At 40.7% G+C, this 20,859-nt stretch overlaps 2 protein-coding genes across 3 annotated transcripts in view; one reads left to right on the forward strand and one right to left on the reverse strand.

Annotated features, from left to right (window-relative positions):
• Positions 1 to 18,075, forward strand: part of LOC136434988 (leucine-rich repeat neuronal protein 1-like) — a 41,953-nt gene extending 23,878 nt beyond the window's left edge. Inside the window, exons 2-4 of the mRNA XM_066428139.1 lie at positions 13,192 to 13,985; positions 14,268 to 14,975; positions 15,145 to 18,075. Coding sequence (XP_066284236.1) covers positions 13,221 to 13,985; positions 14,268 to 14,975; positions 15,145 to 15,753 — 2,082 coding nt within the window. The 5' untranslated portion in view covers positions 13,192 to 13,220 and the 3' untranslated portion in view covers positions 15,754 to 18,075. The remainder of the gene's footprint in view (positions 1 to 13,191; positions 13,986 to 14,267; positions 14,976 to 15,144) is intronic.
• LOC136434993 (mitochondrial inner membrane protease subunit 2-like) overlaps positions 1 to 20,698 on the reverse strand; it is a 57,538-nt gene extending 36,840 nt beyond the window's left edge. For both annotated transcript variants that reach the window (XM_066428148.1, XM_066428147.1), the window contains exons 1-2: positions 20,341 to 20,698; positions 19,920 to 20,023 (exon numbers count right to left, since the gene is read on the reverse strand). In XM_066428148.1, coding sequence (XP_066284245.1) covers positions 19,920 to 20,023; positions 20,341 to 20,463 — 227 coding nt within the window. In that variant the 5' untranslated portion in view covers positions 20,464 to 20,698. The remainder of the gene's footprint in view (positions 1 to 19,919; positions 20,024 to 20,340) is intronic.
• Positions 20,699 to 20,859: the final 161 nt, after the last annotated feature.

Genomic DNA, 20,859 nt, shown 5'->3' on the forward strand with positions numbered 1-20,859 from the left:
GTTAATTACACACTGACACTGAACTCTGATCCTCAATATCTCCAGTGAGGGTAACCCTGACCTGTAGCAGAAACATATAGCACACCACAGTGCTGATGCAACAAGCTGTAAATGATAAAGCGCTCTGGAAATCATTACACCTCAACGTATTATTAAATCTTAATGAAACATCACTCTCCAGTGCTGCTCCGTCCCTCCCCTCCATCCCTTTTCTCCCACCAAGTTATCTCGGTAATTTGTTTTTGAAGAAAGACTGATGGTGTGCTTGATACAAAAGATCCATCACAGACACTGCGCCAAAAGCATTTGTGTGAAGTACATTAAGTCTTCATTACTTATATATAAATGGATTGTACAGCACACAAGCTTCAGAGCAAGACAGATACCATTCAATATGCTGATCCTGGCAGTTTACATAGCATCTGCAATTAAGAAAATACTGGGGCATTTTCAAAGGAAACAAGGGCAGTTAGTCAGAATAAACAAAGCATGAGAGCCATATGAAATCAAGGATATGTAAGAGACCTAATTGCCAAAGGAAACTCATGTTTTCTGATAGCTGCATATTATCATGATATACTGTATACTCAACAGGTCTGTCAATGACATAAAAGTTTTGCCAAGATTGATAATCATGACACATACAGCGCTAGCTGAGTTAAGCTGTCTCATATCAATGCCTTGATCCAATTTTCTTCTTCAATAAGCTTTAAGTTAGTCTACATTTTTCTCCAAACTTTCAGAAATTGATTGGGAGTACAATTACCACTATAGTAATGTGCACAGATACAATATGTCAGCTTGCATTTTGTCTAGAAACCCCTAGAGCAAAGATAAGTCTAATGTCTCAATCCCTACAATGAGGACATTTATTGAAGAACTGTGTTCGTACCTTAACTTAAGGCTATGCCCCGAGGTCACAAGAGCCTGTTTACGTATTCCTGAGCCCCAATGCATATACAGGTCCTCCTCATGACCCTATCCAACCAGAGAGGTCTACAGACATCCATTGCTGACAGAATGCATTAATCAGTCTGCGTCTGAAACACTAAAAGCCCACAGGTCTCCAGTGCCCTGCCAGGTCCACAGGCTATTTCAGCCTCTTAAAGTCTCCTACCTTTGTACAGACTCCTTCCCCTTGACTGATCTGCTACGACTTTTGTCTGATTGCCTCCCAGGATGTTCTTTTCTGCTCGTGAGAAGAAGCACTTACGACGGGAGCAGGACCTCCGGGGGGAGTCGTAAGTGACAGGTCAGACCTGATGAGGTTAGCAGAAGTGCCGGCTGGGGCGATTGTGTAACATCGATCATTTTTTGTCTCTTCAGCTCTCTCTGATTTTTTCCCTGTTGATAACTGTTAAGTGAAGACTGGATGCCTGGGATCACACTCTCTGATTGTTTGACAGGTATGTGTTTATCTCTATTGATTGCCTGCAGGCATTCAAACTGTGGGACCTCAATGCACAAGCTATTAGCTTTGTGGTGTGATCAGCTTGCACACATGATTTGGTGAGCCATCAGTCCTTTAAGTTCCCCAATGAAAGGAAACTGCCCATCATGGTACATAGCACTGGTCATAGCTTTTCAGCTCCAAACGTGGTGACCAGAAGAAAGATATCATAGAATAAGCTTCGTCACCATGATAAGTACTTTTCCCATTGCAATTCCATGGTATAACATAGCCATTGGCTCAAATATAACAGAATCTGGTCACCTATTTCAACAGCAGCAACAAAGCGCCTTTGCTCATCCATGGTAGCAAATAGTCCATCAGTTCTTGAATAGCAGGTATTGTGGGTTTGTACTTTTCTTATCAACATCTTTGTGTCAAACAGAGTTTTTCAGCAGGCTGAAAGCACTTTGAGATTTCTTTCGATGTGATTTTGGATTTAGACGTTTCCTATCTCTTTTATAGTTCCACAGTATGGGGAAACTGCAAATATAAAAAAAACATAAAGAAAAGTCCAGGAAAGTGGTCAAAGTTTAAAGTTACATGTAGAAAATTTTCAATTTATCATATTTTTGTTCTACCTCGTGTAAGCCATATGGTAGATCATTAGGAAACAAGGTGCTTTTTCAGATAAATCTGGACCACACTAGATATCTCTGCCAAAAGCAGGCCCCAAGCCAACTCTCCTAACTCTTTTATACACGCTGTAAACCATTCATTCTCTACTCATGGCATGAAATTGTCTCTTCTTGCTACAATGCATTTCACTGAAGAGCTGCTTTTTGCATCATGCCATTTCTGCAATTAGACATACGGTATAAGATGCTGAGTTGGCATGTCATAGTAGTGTATACATGTTTATAAGCATACTTTGGAAAAAGACTGTTAAGTCAACTTCTGGTTGCAACAATTCAGCTTAAGCTTTGTCAGCTCTGTCCTTGGTGCTGAATATGTTATCAAGTAACATAACAACCAAGGGAGAGCTGCATGAAATATGTAGTTATCACAGAAAGGCAGGCATGGATTGTTGATTTTATATTTCAATGTATTTTGACTCTGTCCTTGGTGCTGAATACGTTATCAAGTAACACAACAACCGAGGAAGGGTTGCACAAAATATGTACTTCTCACAGCCTTGATTCTTGATTCCAGCAGCACCAACTGTTAACATGGCATTCTACCCGAAACAATCTGAATAAACATGATTATTCATAGTATTAAATTGCTAAATATGTATACCACAGTCAAAATAGAAGTACAGAATCATCATCATCATCATCATGCAGAAGTAATATAAAGGAAGACTGTAAAAAAATCCTGGCATTCACCAGAAAATAAACGCTGTCCTTGAACCTGCTAGTGCTACAGATGTCCAAAATTGCATTACTCTTATCCTTATGCATTACATACCCTTATCAACAAATGCCAAATAGCAGTTCTGTCCTTGGTGCTGAATACTATGTTAGGATGATAACTCCACCGAGGTATAAGGTTAAGGATGTAAAATAACAACTATAGTAAGCCTGGCTTTCAGCTCCTCATGTGACCTTCATGTAACACTTCCACCTAATTCTGCATAGTCACGGCATTTTGAAAGGAAGTCACTTCACATGTAATCAGTGACATCAAAACAGTCACTCATGTATGGAAGCTGACACCAGATGTTATCATATGTACACAAAATGTACCGACAGCCTGTAATGAACTTTAGGGGGCTTCATCTGAAGTCCTTGTGAAAAGTTCAGTGGCAGTTTTATTAGACTTTATCCCTCCCTGGTGTCGGAGAATCCGATAAGTTACGTCCCCATCCGGGACCCGGTACCTCTAATATCAATCAAACAATTGCATACCTCAGTCGAATGTCTTTTGCTAATCAAATCTAATCTCACCCATGTGTATCATAAGGCAGTTTTATTATCTCAAGGTGGAGTAAAGGAAACAAGCGGATTACTTCTAAAACAAACAGTATGAAAATTAACCTTTCAAGGTTATTGTGGGCTTTAGTATGTATGGAACATACGAGGCAAATAGAAAGTTGATGTTCAAAATACCTTCCTACCCATTTACTCATTATGTTGAGCCCAACATACTGTTGGGCGCAACATATTGTGTTCGTAAGGTTTCTTTCTCCTGTCAAATCTTGTAATCGACGCAGCTCGGTCGTCCCTGTACCAACTGAGCTGAAATTTGGTATTCAGGTAGAGTGGGTAAATACCCTGGGACTTTTTTTTCTTTTTTTTTGATATTGACCTTGAAAGTGATTTTATTGAGGTTTTTCTGACCAAAAATGTACATTTTGGCCTCCTGTGCTCTGGAAATACATCCAAATGACCTGAAATTTACTATGGGGGTACATTGAACAAATATTCAAAGAATCCCATTCGCACTTTTGGCATACAACACTTCAAAATACGATTTTAGAGGGTATTTTGGGGAGAACATTGGCTATTTTCCTCATATGGGGTCACTGACCTTTAGGTCACATCTTTATTCATCTGGCCAGGTGGACTAATTCGGTCAGCCAATGAGAGAGCGTGTTGTAACACAGATTTATCAAGCTCAACCTGATTGGTTAAAATAGTCAATTTAATTAGGGGCATACTCTGACAGGTACAGACACAACTTCACTACTCCCTGGCTCCCATCCTTGCGCTGTTATTGTTGTGTCCTACTGAAGTTAAGTGCAATTGAGAAGGTTCAAAACTTTTCTGGTGGTATTTTTCGACACACACTGTGTTTTTAACACTGCATGGAAACAAAGATTTCCACAAGTTTGCAAGCTTGGACACTGTCATGGTGAAACCTGACATTTCCTCGCTATGTACACAAATTTTCTACCCCTGTGTCACCAAGATTGGACACCAGTGCACACAATAGTGAACACGAAGTGTCCAAAGTTTCCCACCTAGGAAACATCCCGTGTCGGGACGTTGACAATAACATTAACAATAACAATAGAGAGTTGTGAAATGCGTTAAAATTTACCTTGAGCAAGGAGGCCCTTGCTTTGAGTAATTGTTTAAAGTTTTTGGCTAAAAATGACGTAAACGATTTCAAATACCAACATTGCAGACATACAACAAATGTTAGCCTCTATGCCACAGTCGCTTTTTGCATGGGGAGGGAAATGGGCGAAACATGTTGTATTTGCTCCCGCAAATGTTGCCTTTCTAGTTTCTTTCTGGTTTCCTTTTATAAACAGTATTTCATAGTGTTACTGAAACTTGTATTTCATCCAGATTCAGCCTCAGAGGGATCAGACAGAGATAAATTTGTATGAAGGGTCTATCTATACACCTACTACATTGTAAATACCAATTGTTTTACATTTTTGCCAGGGACAACAATTCAACTCTTAACATGTTTTGCAGCAGACAAAATGCAAAACATGAAAGGCACCTTTGGGCATTTGAACTTCAATTAAATTTTGTCTCAGAACTTTTAATGCATTATGATCATGTTTCCATACATGTCCTTGAATAAACCTGCCATGTCAACTATTCAAGCACTTACATGTGTGAAGTATGCAAGTAGCAATTGTAGATATGCTTATCTTCGTGGATAGATGGATATCTTCACTGGTATGCAATTTGGAAAAGCACAAAGTATCTGATCAGATACATATGTCAAGTAGATAAAAACGGCATGGCCTAGATAGATGTGCACTAAATAAAACGGCAGGCCTAAATCACCTAACAGTAGCACAACTGATATTGCCTATTACATGGGACCGGTCCACTCTTAGTCTGCCATAACCACAGACGTCACAGCAGGAGCTGGAATAAAGCAAACACTTCCCAGTGTAGGCTATTATTTCTCACAGTAGCTCTGCCATTAAATATTAAGACAGGTATTAGGCACGCAGAGCTGACAAGACGCTTTGCACCTTTTGGGACACAGTAAATTGCTTCCCATTTTCTGCCCAAAAACATTATCAGACTCATATAGTAGTAATCGGCCCCTTGATGTCCTCAACAGGCATGAAGGCAAAACATTACATTGAATTACTTCTCAATGCCTTCATCTATCAAGAGAAACAAATTACTTTGAGGCTTTAACTTTTTCAATAGCTTCCGTATCTTATCCAAAGTGTGATATCCATGTGTATCCGAGTTGACACATTGGAATCCCTTGGCCCCATTCATGCTGCATGCCAAATGCATGCCTAATGTCTGTATAAATCATCCTTTTCTTTTTATGACAGCTATTAGTGTTTTCAGTTCCCCTGGAGCATGCTATGTACTACCAATACGTCGCCCTCCTCTCTTCCGTCTCCAAGTTCAACACACATATATTAACACCCCAAGCTTGACGCAATCATTGATTTCTTCCCCCGGATTGATGTTCACCTGTTCTCCATTAGGACGGCCAGGGGAATGAAGGATCTGTAACCACCCTGTGTTGCCCTGGTAGGATTAGATTGGAAATTCACTTACTCTGCCAAAGTTAGGAATTCTCAGAGGGGCAAGAGACTTTTGTTTGGGCGACTTGACTGTCAGTGCTAAAAAGATTGAATTAGCAGCATTGATTTATTGCCGGTTTCTGTGCCTTGTTTGCCTTTAAGTTGGAGGCTCTCTCCTGGGCGAGTGCCCTAACTAAATCCATTAACGCTCCCATGTCAGGGCTGATTGGTACTAGGCGTCTTAATCAGCCCTGGATGATTAAGGAAACGTTTTTAGAATTCCTCCTAATACTAGTATGTGGTGACAAAACCCAAGGATTTGAGAGTTTGAGAGGTTTCCAGAATACAGCTTTGAGAAGTTTTTACTGGACCAGGTACTAGTAGATATTTGTAAGGCCTCCTTTGAAACCACATGTACAGTTTCATTTCTCTAATCATTGGGTTGACAAGTTAGGCCATGTTGATTTGATTATTATATTGATGACATACACATGCACCCCAAAAAAGATTTTTGACCAATACAGTATAATCATACAAAAAGAAGCAAATGTATGCAGCTGTAAATTGCCAACTGAAGAAATGTCATAGAATGTAAATTCTAAAAGAATAAGATGTTAAAAACAAAAATGAAAGATCTATTGTATGGTATACCATACTATGTGTTCATCTTCTTGACCACATAGATTCCATGATTATTCTGGCAACTTTTGTTTGCCAAACCTTTATTTGTTTGCATGCTTGCATCAGTTTTGGGGTTCCCCGAGAATGTCATCCAAATAATCAAATCACTTTGCATAACAAACAGCACAGTGTTCTCGCCAGCGCCCGTCCTCCCGTCATTTGACGGGTTTTTGTCGCTCATGACGGACAAAATTTTTGCCAAACCCGTCATTTTTAATGGACAAAATCGGTGTGTAAAGGTATTTAGATAGAGCTTAGAATTTTCAAAAACTCCAGAGGATCAGCGGAAGTTCGTGACGAGGGCAATCTAGATCATTTCTAATGCCCCGGCTGGCGACAACCCCAGCAACACACAGAGAGCGGCGTGGTGGTTGCTAGAAATATTTGTTGGCCGCCGAAAACTCGGCGTCATGCGCCGCCCTCCCCACTACAGTTTTGGCCGGTCGCATCAGGCTGACGTTTATTTCTGTTTTGTCCCTCTCGGTTCACCGTCAGTTATTGTCATCAAAGAAGCCTTAAAATTCAGAAATACTCCTATAGCTATCAGGCTTTCTGTAATCTATGTACAGTATTAAAGTTTTAAGCCGCGGCGGCTGAGTTCTTCCCGCAAGAAATGGTAATCTACCAATCACAGCGCGCGTCTCCGTCGCGTCAAGAATAAACGACCAATGACATGCGAGTCTCGCTACTCGCGAGATTTCAGCTAAGCGTGAATTTGCGAGATGTTAGGGGAATGGCGGGAATCGCAAGGATCGCACGACGAAGCGGCTGTTGGAAGGCTTGAATCAACAACTTTTGAACACATTCAGTGCAGTTACCGGAGAAATTAACCGCGGAAAACATGGGACAAAAAATTGGACGTCTTCATTGCGTTCTTTCTCAAAGTAGGGTGTCAAATTCCTCATTTCTGGCGTTCAATATTTACAGGGCGCATACGGAACAAGTGTTGAAAAGTTGTGTCTTATTTTTGCCGACTTATTCTGTGTGCATTTTTTGTAGGACGTAGCTGATACGTAATTAAGTTTTGTTGCGCTAAATTTTCTTTTCTTTGCCGATTGTATACAACATAGAAGTGTAGCTTGTGTGTGAAGTTGTGAACATTCGATATTTCCGCGATGACGGCACGCCTCCCCAAAAAATTAAGCCTGAAACCCTTGTGTAATTTTTCACCGAAAGAGATGTCATTAAACTCAGCTTATTCTACCAGGAAATTTGCCCCTCAAAATGCAGGAAATAGCGTTTCAGAGGGTCTAGATCTCAAAATTTTCCGGGGGAGAATACCCCCGGACCCCCTTAGAATGGTCACGCCTCCGGCGCGACGCCTCGCGCCTTCGGCGCTCGATATGTTCTTCCGCGAAGCAAAATTTACATGACGGGTAAAAATTTCAGGCTGGCGAGAACACTGAAACAGCATATTCAATGTTAAAAAGAAAACAATTGAGAGTTGTATAATTTGTATTCACTTAGTACAACTTTCAGGTCATTAGGATGTTGGGACTGCCCTTGAATTTCTGGTTGAGCTGGCATGTCATCACAGAAACAAACGGAATCCTCTATTTACTCTAAATTGCTCTGTATGGGCCTTATCAGTAGACAACAGAAATGCCAGGTACAAACATATCAATACGTCACTGTACATAACAGCTCTACACGTAAGCTTCACTTAGAACCTGTCTATCTTTTAACATGACTGTTGTAAGAAATCAAACTTTCATGTGTCATAGTCTTGGCCGCGGAGAAAATACCAACTAATGCATCATTTTGAAGGTTGTTACATGTAGAAGCGTGCGTAGTCCAGTGGTTAGTGGCCCAGACACTCGACCAACAGGTTGTGAGTTCAAATCCTGGCTGTTGTTGCATGTCACTTGCATGCTACTGGAAAGGGTTGCAGTCTGCCGGACGGGATGTTAAACCATGGTCCACTGTTCATTGTAATTGTCGAAAAGAGCTAGGGTAATTTCCCCAGTGCAATGGTCCTGTAAATATTGTACATAGCGTCTTCTCTGTCACGACCAGTGGAAGAATATTATAGCTCTTCAGTGAGTTAAACTGGTTCCAGATCCCTTTCACTTTTTTCACATGTATCATAATTTTAGTGATCAGAAAATCAATGAAGACAGTCTCCAGCCTTGCATAGAAATACAATAGAGCCGAAAATAGCATTAGGAATGACTTTATGAATCAAATTGATTCTCAGATAAACCTTCATCAACAATGTAGGTCACATAAAACCAATCACACAGTCTTTTACACACAGTCAGCAGGGATAAAGTTTTATATTATTGAGAACCAGCAATAATCATCTCAAAACCTGAGATTGACAAATTGAAAATGAAGACATGTGACTTAGGACTTTATTTTCAGACTATATAGCTATATGATATTATAATATCTATGCAATCTTTCAAGGGCAATCTGAAGTATTATTCAGGGACCCATGTCCACTGTGATGGAACAAACTCTCCATAGAACACACTCAGACAGCTCAGTACCACAGTTAGCTTTTAAAATGGACTTTACTAGGACTTTTTACTTAGGGTTAGTTATCTTGACTATTAGTTTGTGTAAATATGTTGAACTGTTACATAACTTGTTATATTTCTCAGTGTTCTATATTGTGTCAATGTCCAACAACAGGTGATCCACCTAATCATGAGTGTGATCTTCTGGTAAAATAGATAAAACTAATTGAATTGATTGATCTACTAGTATTATTGAGAAGTGATCTGTATTGTTGAAAATGTAGTACTTTTGGACACAACGAACTTTTGAGACCATCCCTCCATGGTTAAATCTGTGGTAATGACCTTGTAGCCATGTGTGCTGCTGTTCTGCAAAGATTAGGGCTGGCTACAAAGATAGGTATCACTCAAGAGTAATTCTTCAAAACCCAGAACATTATATTCATCTCCTATTTGTCATAGGTCACTAGTTGTTACTGGTTCTATGTTGAATCCTCTTAGTATCTGGTTTGCAGGTTAAGATATTGTAAAGAGATAGAGGATCTAGCAATCCATCAGCAGAGATTGGCTTGTCATAAGAAAACTCGCTTGGAACCCATCATATTGATTTGGAATAAAGCAAATGGTCCTAGGAAAATTGGAAAGTGGCATTGAAGAAGGTAACGGTGCTGGAAAATACACTTGTCACAATTATGTTGTGAAAGGATTGCACTAATGAAGGCAACTCAAAATAATGATTTTAACAACGTTCCTTTCTGGTTTGTAATTCGAAAATTTATGATACAGTTGTACATGAAACTGGACACCTTTGCAGTTGTCTTGCTTTTGCATTTCAGAGCAACCTGACGAATTATTCATAGGTTCAAATGACAATACACATAGAGGGTAAAACTCCCAACATGACTTTCAACTGGTAACAGTAGTATATTTCATTCTATTGATCCTCTCACCACATGTACGTACTACACCATACCATGTTGTCATACAGGCAAGAGAAAGGTCTGTTATCTAGATGTAAGCCGAGTACACCTTGTCAAAGGTTACCATACAATTACCTCTACTATAGCATCATTCAGGGCCATGGCCTTCACAAGAGGGTCAAGTTTCCACAATACTTTGCGAACAGGAAAGGTTTGGAATAGATTTCTTCAATAGTTGCAAAGGGGATATAGTACTAGTAATAAGGAAATCTTCTTCTGTCCAACTTGAAGCATACTTAATTTCTAGCAACTATTAGCAAAGCAGCAAGATTGGAAAACAGTCCAGTAACTAATAGGGGTGGATACCGGTTCGCTGGACCTGATTCGGACCTATATAACATCCAAGAACCGAGTCCAAAAAATCTGAAAGCCAAAAACCTGAGTCCGAAAAAATCTAAACATAGTAAATACATTTTTCTATTTTGTTTGATGAAATGTGTTTTGAGTCTCCCTATGAGAAGAAAAGGCATATACAATGTAAAATAAGTGCAATATTCAAATATTGAATACTGGTTTTCCTTAAAAGTCTTCTCACCAAGAAACTTTTACAGTCATGCATGTCAGTCTTAATTCGCTATGCTTAATATTGGTTTAATAAAACAAAACATGTCAACTAGACAGGATCAGGTCCAGGTTCAGGGCCGGACCTGAACCTAAATCTCTGGACCTAAACCTGGACTTGGACCTTATTAAGCTGAACCAGTATCCACCCCTGGTACCTAATAGTAATCAAATTGGTATGGCTCTAGTAGTCCTACACCCTTGTATAATTCATGGCATGGCAACTCAGCATGCAGGGCAGGAAGTTTACACTCAAGATAAGTTGTTCACAAGATAATTATGCGGTTGTGTCATTCACAGCGTCAACATGTTAAGGAGATTTTCAACCATTACAACCTTATAAGTCAACAAGCTCTCCACACTTTTAATGGAAAAGACAAACATCTCTTTCCCAGCTAAGAATAAACCATTCTGTGATGCTATCTGAAGCGATTAAATGTGGCAGGCCCATAATTCATCAGAGTAACATGTCGTTTCTCTACCATTCACCAAAATGGAATCAGCCCAACGGAGATGACACACACAGATTACCAAGTTCAGTGGGAGAAATTGGACTGCCCATCTTGATAAGCCAAGCATTTACAGTGAGCTAATGGTGTTGCTGGCACACAGTCCGGTGCGGCTTGCGCACTCGGCAAACTCTCCACTCTCTACCATAAATCTACCGGAGTACCTCAGTTGTAATTGCACTTTCGGGTTCCAAACGTTTCTTGTGTAAACCTCATGGACTTAAAAGACTAAGTCGTGCTTTACTTGGATTATAAAAACTGAGGATTGATTTACCAAGCTTGTCCAACTGACCATCAGCATTCAAAGACCATTACCCTATCATTCTGATGAGATGAAAAAGGTGTCACCAAGAGTCAAGTAAGTCATTGATCAAATGTTGCCATATTTGTCTATGTGTTAAGTTGGATCACTTAAATGCCAGCTTAAATGATAGATAAGCCTTCAGACTATTTTTGTCAACTTGAATTGGGATCAAGGGGAATGACATGTTATTTTGGGAGAAGGGTTCAACTTTACGGGGAGAGCTTGTGAGACTGTAAGGCTTTTCTAAAATAATACTTTCATTCAGGTTACTAAATAAGTTGTTCAAACCTTAAGAACAGACACAGCTGGTGGGTGCTTTTTTGTAGCTCCAGCTATTTAAATTTGCTATCTAAATTTTCGTTATTGTTGTTAATTGCCAATTATCAAGTACGAGAAATTTTGCCACAACCTTTTGGAGTAAATGTTTTACCAAGAATGCTGAACCAAATCTGGAGACATGCTGGGTTACCATACAGCTGGTGCCCTCCATGTACATTGTTACAAGACACAGATCTCTGATCTTACGAACCTGTGGCAATCTGCTGCTCTTCCAGCAGCCAATCTTTAAACTTTAATTTGAAGGTGGCCAGGTTCAGGTCTTTCCCTCCAATCACACGGACTGGCAATGATATCTGCCACAATAACCTTTAGCCTGCGGCGCTTATTGATGTACGTCGTCTGCATGCCTAGGTCTACTGCCAACTTGTTACTTTGCCCTTGAACCAAACAGATCTGACCTTCACTTGTTAATAAGTTGGCTTACAGTTGCAATTACTTCTCCTTCCATAGGAGTACATGTATAAGGCAAAAACTAGTACCTGGGTATGACATTTCTGATTCCATAGGAAGCAAGATGTCTTCCATATATGTGCAACTTAATGTCTAGGGCTACAATGTATTGAAACTTGTCCAAGTAAAATGACTGGGGTGCAAAGTGTTATATAAGTTATGTGATACCTCCAGGGTCTGAACTATCGGTCAGCTCACCGGAGATATCAGGAAATGTACATAAAGCAATTCTAACGACACAATCAACTCTGATCATATTTACTGCCCCGCATGCTCGTAGGGCTCCAAAATCAATGTAACTGTGTCGTCAATATCTAGGTACCCTAAGTTATTGATTCTATGCAGTACAGGCAGTAATGATGCTGTAGGCTGGTTGGGGCTGCCGCCTCCATTACCATTTGTGTCTGATTGGTTTCCCTGGGAGTTTACAACAGGGCAGAGCATGCCTCTGTCTGAGGCCCCGGGTTAGCCAGGTCCCCTCTGATGTTCTCATTAGGCTAGCTCAGCATGTAATATTGGTATCATTTACTATGCCTGCATGGGGTATGGTTAAAGAGGAGGTGAATGTGGACCATGTAAAGGCCTAAGGTGAATGCTTAAACAGCAAGTAATATAGACCTCGATGGGTCAAAATGGATGTTTTCCGACCCAAGATACAAATCTAAAGCTGTCCATGAGAAGAAAACTTAAGATTACAAACTACATGTATATTGATTTGCACATTTCTGTGGTTAATTAAGCACACGTTAATTAACCACACAAAAAGCACATAGAATGTCAGGGGGATAAAGCATGCCTACAGCAATGCCCAGAGGAACTACTTAGTGTACTTATTAAGCCATTATCCAACTGTCCCTCTATTGCAGTGCAAGTGAAGTGAAACTGTTCCATAACATCAAGTCTCCACTAATTAATATGAACAACTGAACCAAATTCTACCATGTGTTTCTTTTATTTTTAGCAACTGCGTCAGGTTGGTATGCTTGAAACCACACAAATTTTGACATCTGATTTGGTAACCTTTTAATGTAAAGCCTTGTTCTCTTTATCCAGGTAAGGCTTGATCAACCAGCAGACAGACAATGACGAAGATGAGGACTATCCTGACTCTACACCTTGCTGTCCTCCTCCTGCTTTGCTCCCTGCAACATATTTCTGGCAAGCCTTGGAACACCACCTGTCCTCTGCCGTCCTGTGCATGTCAACTGCGAGAAAGGCTCACCGACTCCTCTCACTACATCGATGCTAAGACCGTGGACTGCAGCAACCAAAAGCTCACGGCCATCCCACCAGGCTTGCCTCTGGACACCGAGGTCCTCCTGCTCCAGGTCAACAACATAGCCAGCCTGGGGGACAGTCTCCACCCTCTGGAGAACCTGACAGAGCTGGACCTGTCTCAGAACGACATCTCCAACATCGACCAGAGCTGGTTCATCGGCCTGAAGCAGCTGGGGAAGCTGCAGCTCCAACAGAACTGGATCGCTACCATCAAGAGTCAGGACTTCCTCCCCCTGAGCAACCTGAGGGAACTGCACCTGGACTACAACCAGATCACGTCGCTGGACGACTTGGCCTTCATGGGTCTACAGGTGCTGCAACAGCTGAACCTCAACGGCAACAACCTGACGTCTGTGGGCAGGGGCTGGCTGGAGGAGGTCCCACGGCTGAAGATCCTCCATGTCGGCGACAACCCCGTCACGATGCTGGAGGACGGCAACTTCCAGCCGCTCTACAACCTGGAGCACCTGATCCTGTCAGGTGCAGGGATGGTCGACCTGTTACCTGGCGTGTTCCATGGACTACAGAACCTGCGCAGTCTTCACTTGCAGAACAACAGATTCATGAAGGTCAGGTTCTAAAGAAATTGTTCTCACACGTAAAGAAACTAAAGTACTACATTTTACTTCATTGCATGTTACTCACTTTAAATTTATGTGACCAAAATTCACAACAGAAAATCACAACTACAGTTTATGATAAGCCTTGGGCTTTGAAATTTTCAACAGGATGTGATTAGAAACTAAACCTTTTGTCAGGATGAAATTTAGGTATCAAGTATTAGGTGTGGCTGATGGAGTGTTATGATTTTCACCATGATGCCACCTGAATTAGTTTGGTATCATTTCCAGATTCCATCAGCAGCTCTGCAAAAAGTGCCCAGCCTACAGTATCTAGAACTGGACTACAACCCCATCGTTAAGATCACCTCACACCAGATCATCAAGCTGCCCCAGCTGGTACAGCTACAGCTAAACCACATGCCCAAGCTGACCATTATCGACAGTGGAGCCTTCCAAAATCTGCCCAACCTCCGGCGTTTAGAGCTCTCACACAACCCAGCGTTAGCATACCTGCATCAGGACTCCTTCAGAGGTCTCCCCAACCTGGAAATCCTTCTGCTAAACAACAACGCCCTGACAGTGCTGTACGAAGACATTGTGCACAGCCTACCCAACCTGAAACAAGTCAGGTTAGAGGGCAATCCCCTCCGCTGTGACTGCCTCATGCGCTGGGTTGGCGTCAACGTCACTGAAATCAACTACCTGGACAGAAAAGCCTTGATCTGCAACTCGCCACCTGAGTACCATGGAATGGACTTGGGAAGCTTGATTCCAGACCTGATGATGAGAAAATGCATGCCAATCATCCAGCCCACCTTCCCTTCATACCTCACAGTGAAGGAAAACGCACACCTCACCCTGGACTGTAGGGCCACGGGGGAACCCCAGCCTAACATCTACTGGGTACTCCCTAACGGTGACCGCTTCACAAGCAGGAACACCTCACCAAGGATCAAGCTCACACAGGAGGGGACACTTGAGATGTCAAAAATTCAGGTGAGGCTGAAACTAAATTCTATGCTGTAAGTCTAGAGGACACACCATCATAGGACTGGCCATCACTGTACAACTTTGAAGTTAGGACTGTTATCTGGCAATTGTGTACTTCAAATGTCAATGAATTATAAGTAAACATCTGCTTTATCATTATTGTATGTACTTGCAGGTTCACGACACTGGCCACTACACGTGTGTAGCGATCGACGATGGATACGGGGACAGCCGTACGATGCTGCTGAACGTGAGCGCCAGCACGCAGACGCTGTTCCAGCTGTCAGCCTCCAACATCACTACCCACTCCATCCACCTGAGCTGGCAGACGCCCTACGTGCAGCGTGTGCAGGCCTACCTGCTGCAGTACACCGCCATGATGATGGTCGGCGGCGTGCACGTCACCTACCGCGCCCTCATCCCGCCCGAGGTGCAGCACTACAACCTGACCAACCTGGTCCCATCCACCAACTACAAGGTGTGTCTGACCGTGGCCGACTTCCACACGCACCACCAGGGAACCTGCATCACAGCCACGACCAAGATGGCGGCGTCGCCACCCAACCAGGTCGGCCTCATCATCGCCATGGTGATGGGCGGCATGGTGACGGTGGGGCTGCTGCTGGCGCTGGTGTCGTATGGGATGAGGAAGTACCGCGTGCGACACTACCACCGGGCGGAGATGCACCACTACATTCACGACATCACCTCCATACCCCTGACAGACCTGTACAGCCCCATAACCACGTCGTTATGGGGGAGGGACAACAGCATGGACGCATGATAGCGGGAGGGACAAGAGAACATGTATATTACAGCTTATTCTTTTGAAAAATAGTACAGCATATGCATTTAGAGGCTTTTCTACAAAGTCGAGGTCCTGTGGGGAAAGACCTTGATGAGTCATAGGGACCTCTGTCTGAAAATGGAAATAGAGAATATTTGCACCAGATGTTTGAAATACATGTAAGATTCACTCTACAGAGAACATAGACTGCTGTGTGCAACAGATGGAGAAATATGCTGATACAAATGTAGTATGATACTGTTGATGGAAAAAAACATCCCACAGCCAACAGCCACCCTTGATTCCTTTTGGAACATTCGTAACCCCTGAATGAAGATACAAGGTCAGCTATACTATCTTAAAGTTAAATGGAATACATGGCCCAATAGCATTATTTCCTATTCATGAATCCCTACCACCACTCTACATGTTTCTAAGAGGACAAAAATGGTGATTGCTATAACTCATGCAATCAACATGTAAATGATGAGGCCTTAGAATTGTTGGAAATTGAACTTACAAGTGGGTCAACTAAACAAAATTTTGTCATCGCACGCATTCCCTTGACGTATGTATAATTATCCATATTTTGTCATAAAGCCATCAAGAATCAACAGTTTCAACTGTTTTCTCCACACTTTGTGGAAAATCTTGATGTACAAAATTTAATGGAAAAATTTCAAAGTTTAACTGAAAAGCAGAATTTATGACCGAAAGTTTTGAATGTAGAATAATAAAATAAAAAAATTGTCTGTATCTGAATGTATGGATTATCCTGTATGTATGTCATTGACTAGTTTTCCTTTTGCATTGAAAAGTACTGAAGTAGTTTTGGCACCAGCACAGATGGCTGTTTAATATTTGATGATGTTCTTTATCTCCTTTTGTTCAAAATTGATGTAGTATGCAGGTTTTAAATGTGCCCCACACCTACAAGTTATTGCTAACTGAATGCTAATAAAGCACCCTGTCATCAGGCCATGACAGGCACCTTGTATCATGCACTTGTCTACATTGAAAAATCGTCCAGATAACGTGCAGTCCTGAAAAATGAGTCTGTATCTTTCGTGGCGTGTTAAGTGTTTGTATGCAAAACCATGACTAATGTTCGGCAAAGAGGGATATAGAAGTGACAGCCCTGTAAGAAAAGCCTACAACCTTCAATAAAATTTGGTATGGAAAAGGAGCACAAGACCTTAGTTCCAAAAATTCCAGTAGGATCTAATTAAAGAGTGGTAGGTGAAAAAAGTTGCTTTCCCTTACCCCTTGATTATTTTTCTTTATCAACACATCCTATAGATATTTTCAATACTGTTAATATAATTTCAAAGCAGCACAAAATGTCACGGTCATGGAATTTCTATGACAGTACAATCAAACAGCTTTGAATAGTGCTCAATACTGACATAGACAACAGAATGATATTGGTACAGCTCATGTTGTTAGATGGGTGTGGTAGCTATGTTGGTGCCTTTGTTATGTCAGATTTGGCTTATTCTGTAAGGTAATGTTGTATTGACTATAACGATTATGGATGTATGTTATATTCAATGTGTATTTGTGCATATAAAGTCCATGTTTGCATAGATTGATACTGTTAAGTAAGCATTAGCCAGTGATGACATTGATAGTGTATCATTTTTGTTTTGACAATTGTTAAGATAAAAAGACTATGAAATAAGATATGTTTCAATGTCAATTCTTAGCTGTATCAAGGTCTGTTAACAAGGCTTTCAGAAAGATGAAAGCAGACTGTTAAATAATAAATTTAGACAAAAGCTACACTCAGTCTGTCTACAACAGTAATTTTGAATAGAAAAAGAATGGCTATTTTTAGAAGAAAACTAAAGTTTATGTCCTTCTACAACAAAAATCAGGTTTTTGGTGACAGTCACATTGTATACCGTACATGTTTCTTGTCGGAATGAATGGACTCCAGAGAAAAAAATAGCATATTGTACAGATATATAACTTTAAATATGTTATTGTGACAGAAACCCGTCTAATTATCAAAGACATCTACATGTAACATCTACTAACATAATTCCACCAGTATACATAATTCCGCCACCATGAATTGTGATAGGATACGTCCAAACAGATCTCCAACCCAACGTCCCCCAGTATAACTATAATGCACTCCCATATATCTAAACTGTGAATAACTGGAGGTGCTACACTAGCTCTCAAATCTAATATTTTTCAAAGTGGCGGATTTATGTCACCCGGCGGATTAATGTTAAGGAAGGCGTACTGACATTTTAGTTTATAGATTCATCTTTAACTCTGACAAATAAATACATTTTGAAACACATCTTATGTATTATATAGACAAGTACTTTTTGTGTTATACTCGCCTTGATATGTATTAAAGAAAAGCTCATGAGCAGCCATCTCTTGATGCAGTGGATTTTGACTCTCAAAAATTGAACACTATATCAGGAATAAAAGTTAGTCTTGGAAGAGTTACAACAATTAGTTGAATATTCTAGAGAGGTTGTAAATTGGTCTGGTAAACTGCAAAAGGCCTGAGAAATCATTCAGGACCTTCTGTAACACCAGAAGACATGTAAACAGCTACCAGGCACCAGGTGGTAAAGGGGGATGGAAATTACTTAATCAGACATAATTAGACAGCAAGGAACTGAGAAAGGTTACATGAAACCACATGAAAACATTTCCCCTGACATTCACAACTTCACATGATCAAATTCCACCAAAGGGTAGCTATTCAGCACCAGGGACAATACCTGCCATAGGTATTGTGCCACAGATAGAAATAGAGAAGAAAAGGCAAATATTCCTTGGAATCCATCAGCTTGCAGATCAAACCGACAGCGACTGATAACCTTTCAGCACCAGGGACAACACCAGTCACAAGTATTGACGATGTGTGCATTAACTTGCAAGTTCAAAGTTTTACCATATCATTTTGTATCCAGGCTCAACATTTCTATTGACACCAGTTATGGCACATGGAAGATAATATTGCTGATGAAGTAGAAAGGACAAGCTAAAAGACAAATGTTTGTTCTTCTGACTGCAGTATTGGAAAAAGATGCTTTCACAGCAGCAACTGGCAACCATGAGAGCTCAATACCAGTTGTGTTTCTTCACAAAACGGACTGCAAATGTAGATGATTAAAATTGACACTACTTTACAAATAGTTAAATTCACTTAATCTTCTACTACTAGTAGTGAAGAACAGGGCTGATGATATGGAACAAGGACACCACCTATCAACATCACAGCAAACTGTATCTTCCTTGCTAGCAGAACTTTTAAGCTCCCTTATGAGGAGTCACATGAAAAAAGGAACATTTTCCAGTCACAAGTTACTGGCTCAAATTCCATCAAAGGGTAGCTACTCAGCACCAGGGACAATACCAACCATAGGTACTGAGCCACAGACAGAAATAAAGAAGAAAGGGCAAATATTTCTGGACATCCATCAGCTTGCAGATCAAACTGACAGCGACTGATAACCTTTCAGCACCAGGGACAACACCAGTCACAGGTATTGACGATGTGTGCATTAACTTGCAAGTACCATGTATCATTTCTTATCTAGGCTCAACATTTCTATTGACACCAGTTATGGCACATGGCATAATGTTGCTGATGAAGTAGAAAGGACAGACTGACAAGCGGACTGCAGTATTGAAAAAAGATACCTTCACAGCAGCAAGTTGCAACAGTGAAAACTCATAATCAATACATATTTATTCACCAAACGTACTGCAAATGAAGGTGATGAAAATTCTACATAAATATTCAAATTGACTCTTACTTATTCTACTAGAGTGAGGAACTGACGATATGGCACAAGGACACCACCTATCAATATCACAGCAAACTGCATCTTCCTTCAGAGCAGAACATCTGAACCCCTGTTAAATGATACAATCCCCAATGTAGCTTTTGTTTTTGCTCATTCAAGCTCCTCCTCAATTATTTTCCAAATGCTAGATCCATAAGCAAACAGTACAGCATAACAGAACAATAGCATATAACCAATAAAACCAATAGAAAATTGTTTACATATTTCAACTTTGGGCCCTTCCTTCTAACATTGCAGCACGAAAAGCAATTATTCTTAGAGCCCTTTCTTTACAGAGAAAGGATTCTCTATAATCTCATTATCAAATGTCAAAATACTTACGCTAATGACACAACGTCTCCTCTGTTGACCTTGAAGTTTCGAACACTCCATCGGTTGAGCAGCACGACATCATTAAAACTTCTGTCTTCTGGGTTCAGGAAAGGCTGGCCAGAAATTTAAAGGGTCATTACAAAAAATAAGATTATGATGTTAACTTTACCTAAGGTTTATTACAATTTTCATAAGTCACTCACAGTACAAGAAATCCCAATGTCATCTAAATCTATATGTTTGAGTATGAAATAACTATACCACCAAGAGAGAATAAAACGTTATCAGGTACACAATTTGCATGTTTTGACGTAATGGTAACGTTACACACTATCATCACTATCACAATCTTCTCTACTCTATCAAGTTCTATAACGGTGTAGCCATGATAGACAGAACTATTAAATTAACGATGTTTTCCATAACTTACCTGCATAGAGGCTCCCTCCACCCTGGCCACGTATCCTACATAATCCAGAAAGGTGACAGTGACAGGCACAGCCACCACAAACCCGCTGGCAAACGACTTGAAATACCTTCGGGCAGCCTGCATTTTGGTGATGAAGTCAAGGACTACTAACTTCAACCTCAGTAATTTTCGAATTCACGTAAAATTGGAAACGTCTTACAGTTCTTAAGGGATCCTTCGGCTCAGGTATGTCACAGACAATTCAACATGGTGTCAACCAGAAATCCTAAGGTTATTACAAACTAAATACATTGATCAAAACGTGGGAAACTCAGCCGATCTGTTGTGTTCGCTGTAGGTCAGAGGCCAAAGATTAAAGTTGACAGTTTGGGTGAAACCATAGGAAATAAAGTACTGTTTAAAGTTTTGAATATTTGAGATTGTAGCAAACTTTTGGCTCTAAACGATATCAAGTTACACCAAATGTTACAAAATACATTATTAAGTTATATGTAACAACAATCTTTTTTTTACTTTAAA

The sequence above is a fragment of the Branchiostoma lanceolatum genome, chromosome 5, assembly GCF_035083965.1.
Source record: "Branchiostoma lanceolatum isolate klBraLanc5 chromosome 5, klBraLanc5.hap2, whole genome shotgun sequence".
Taxonomy (NCBI): domain Eukaryota; kingdom Metazoa; phylum Chordata; class Leptocardii; order Amphioxiformes; family Branchiostomatidae; genus Branchiostoma; species Branchiostoma lanceolatum.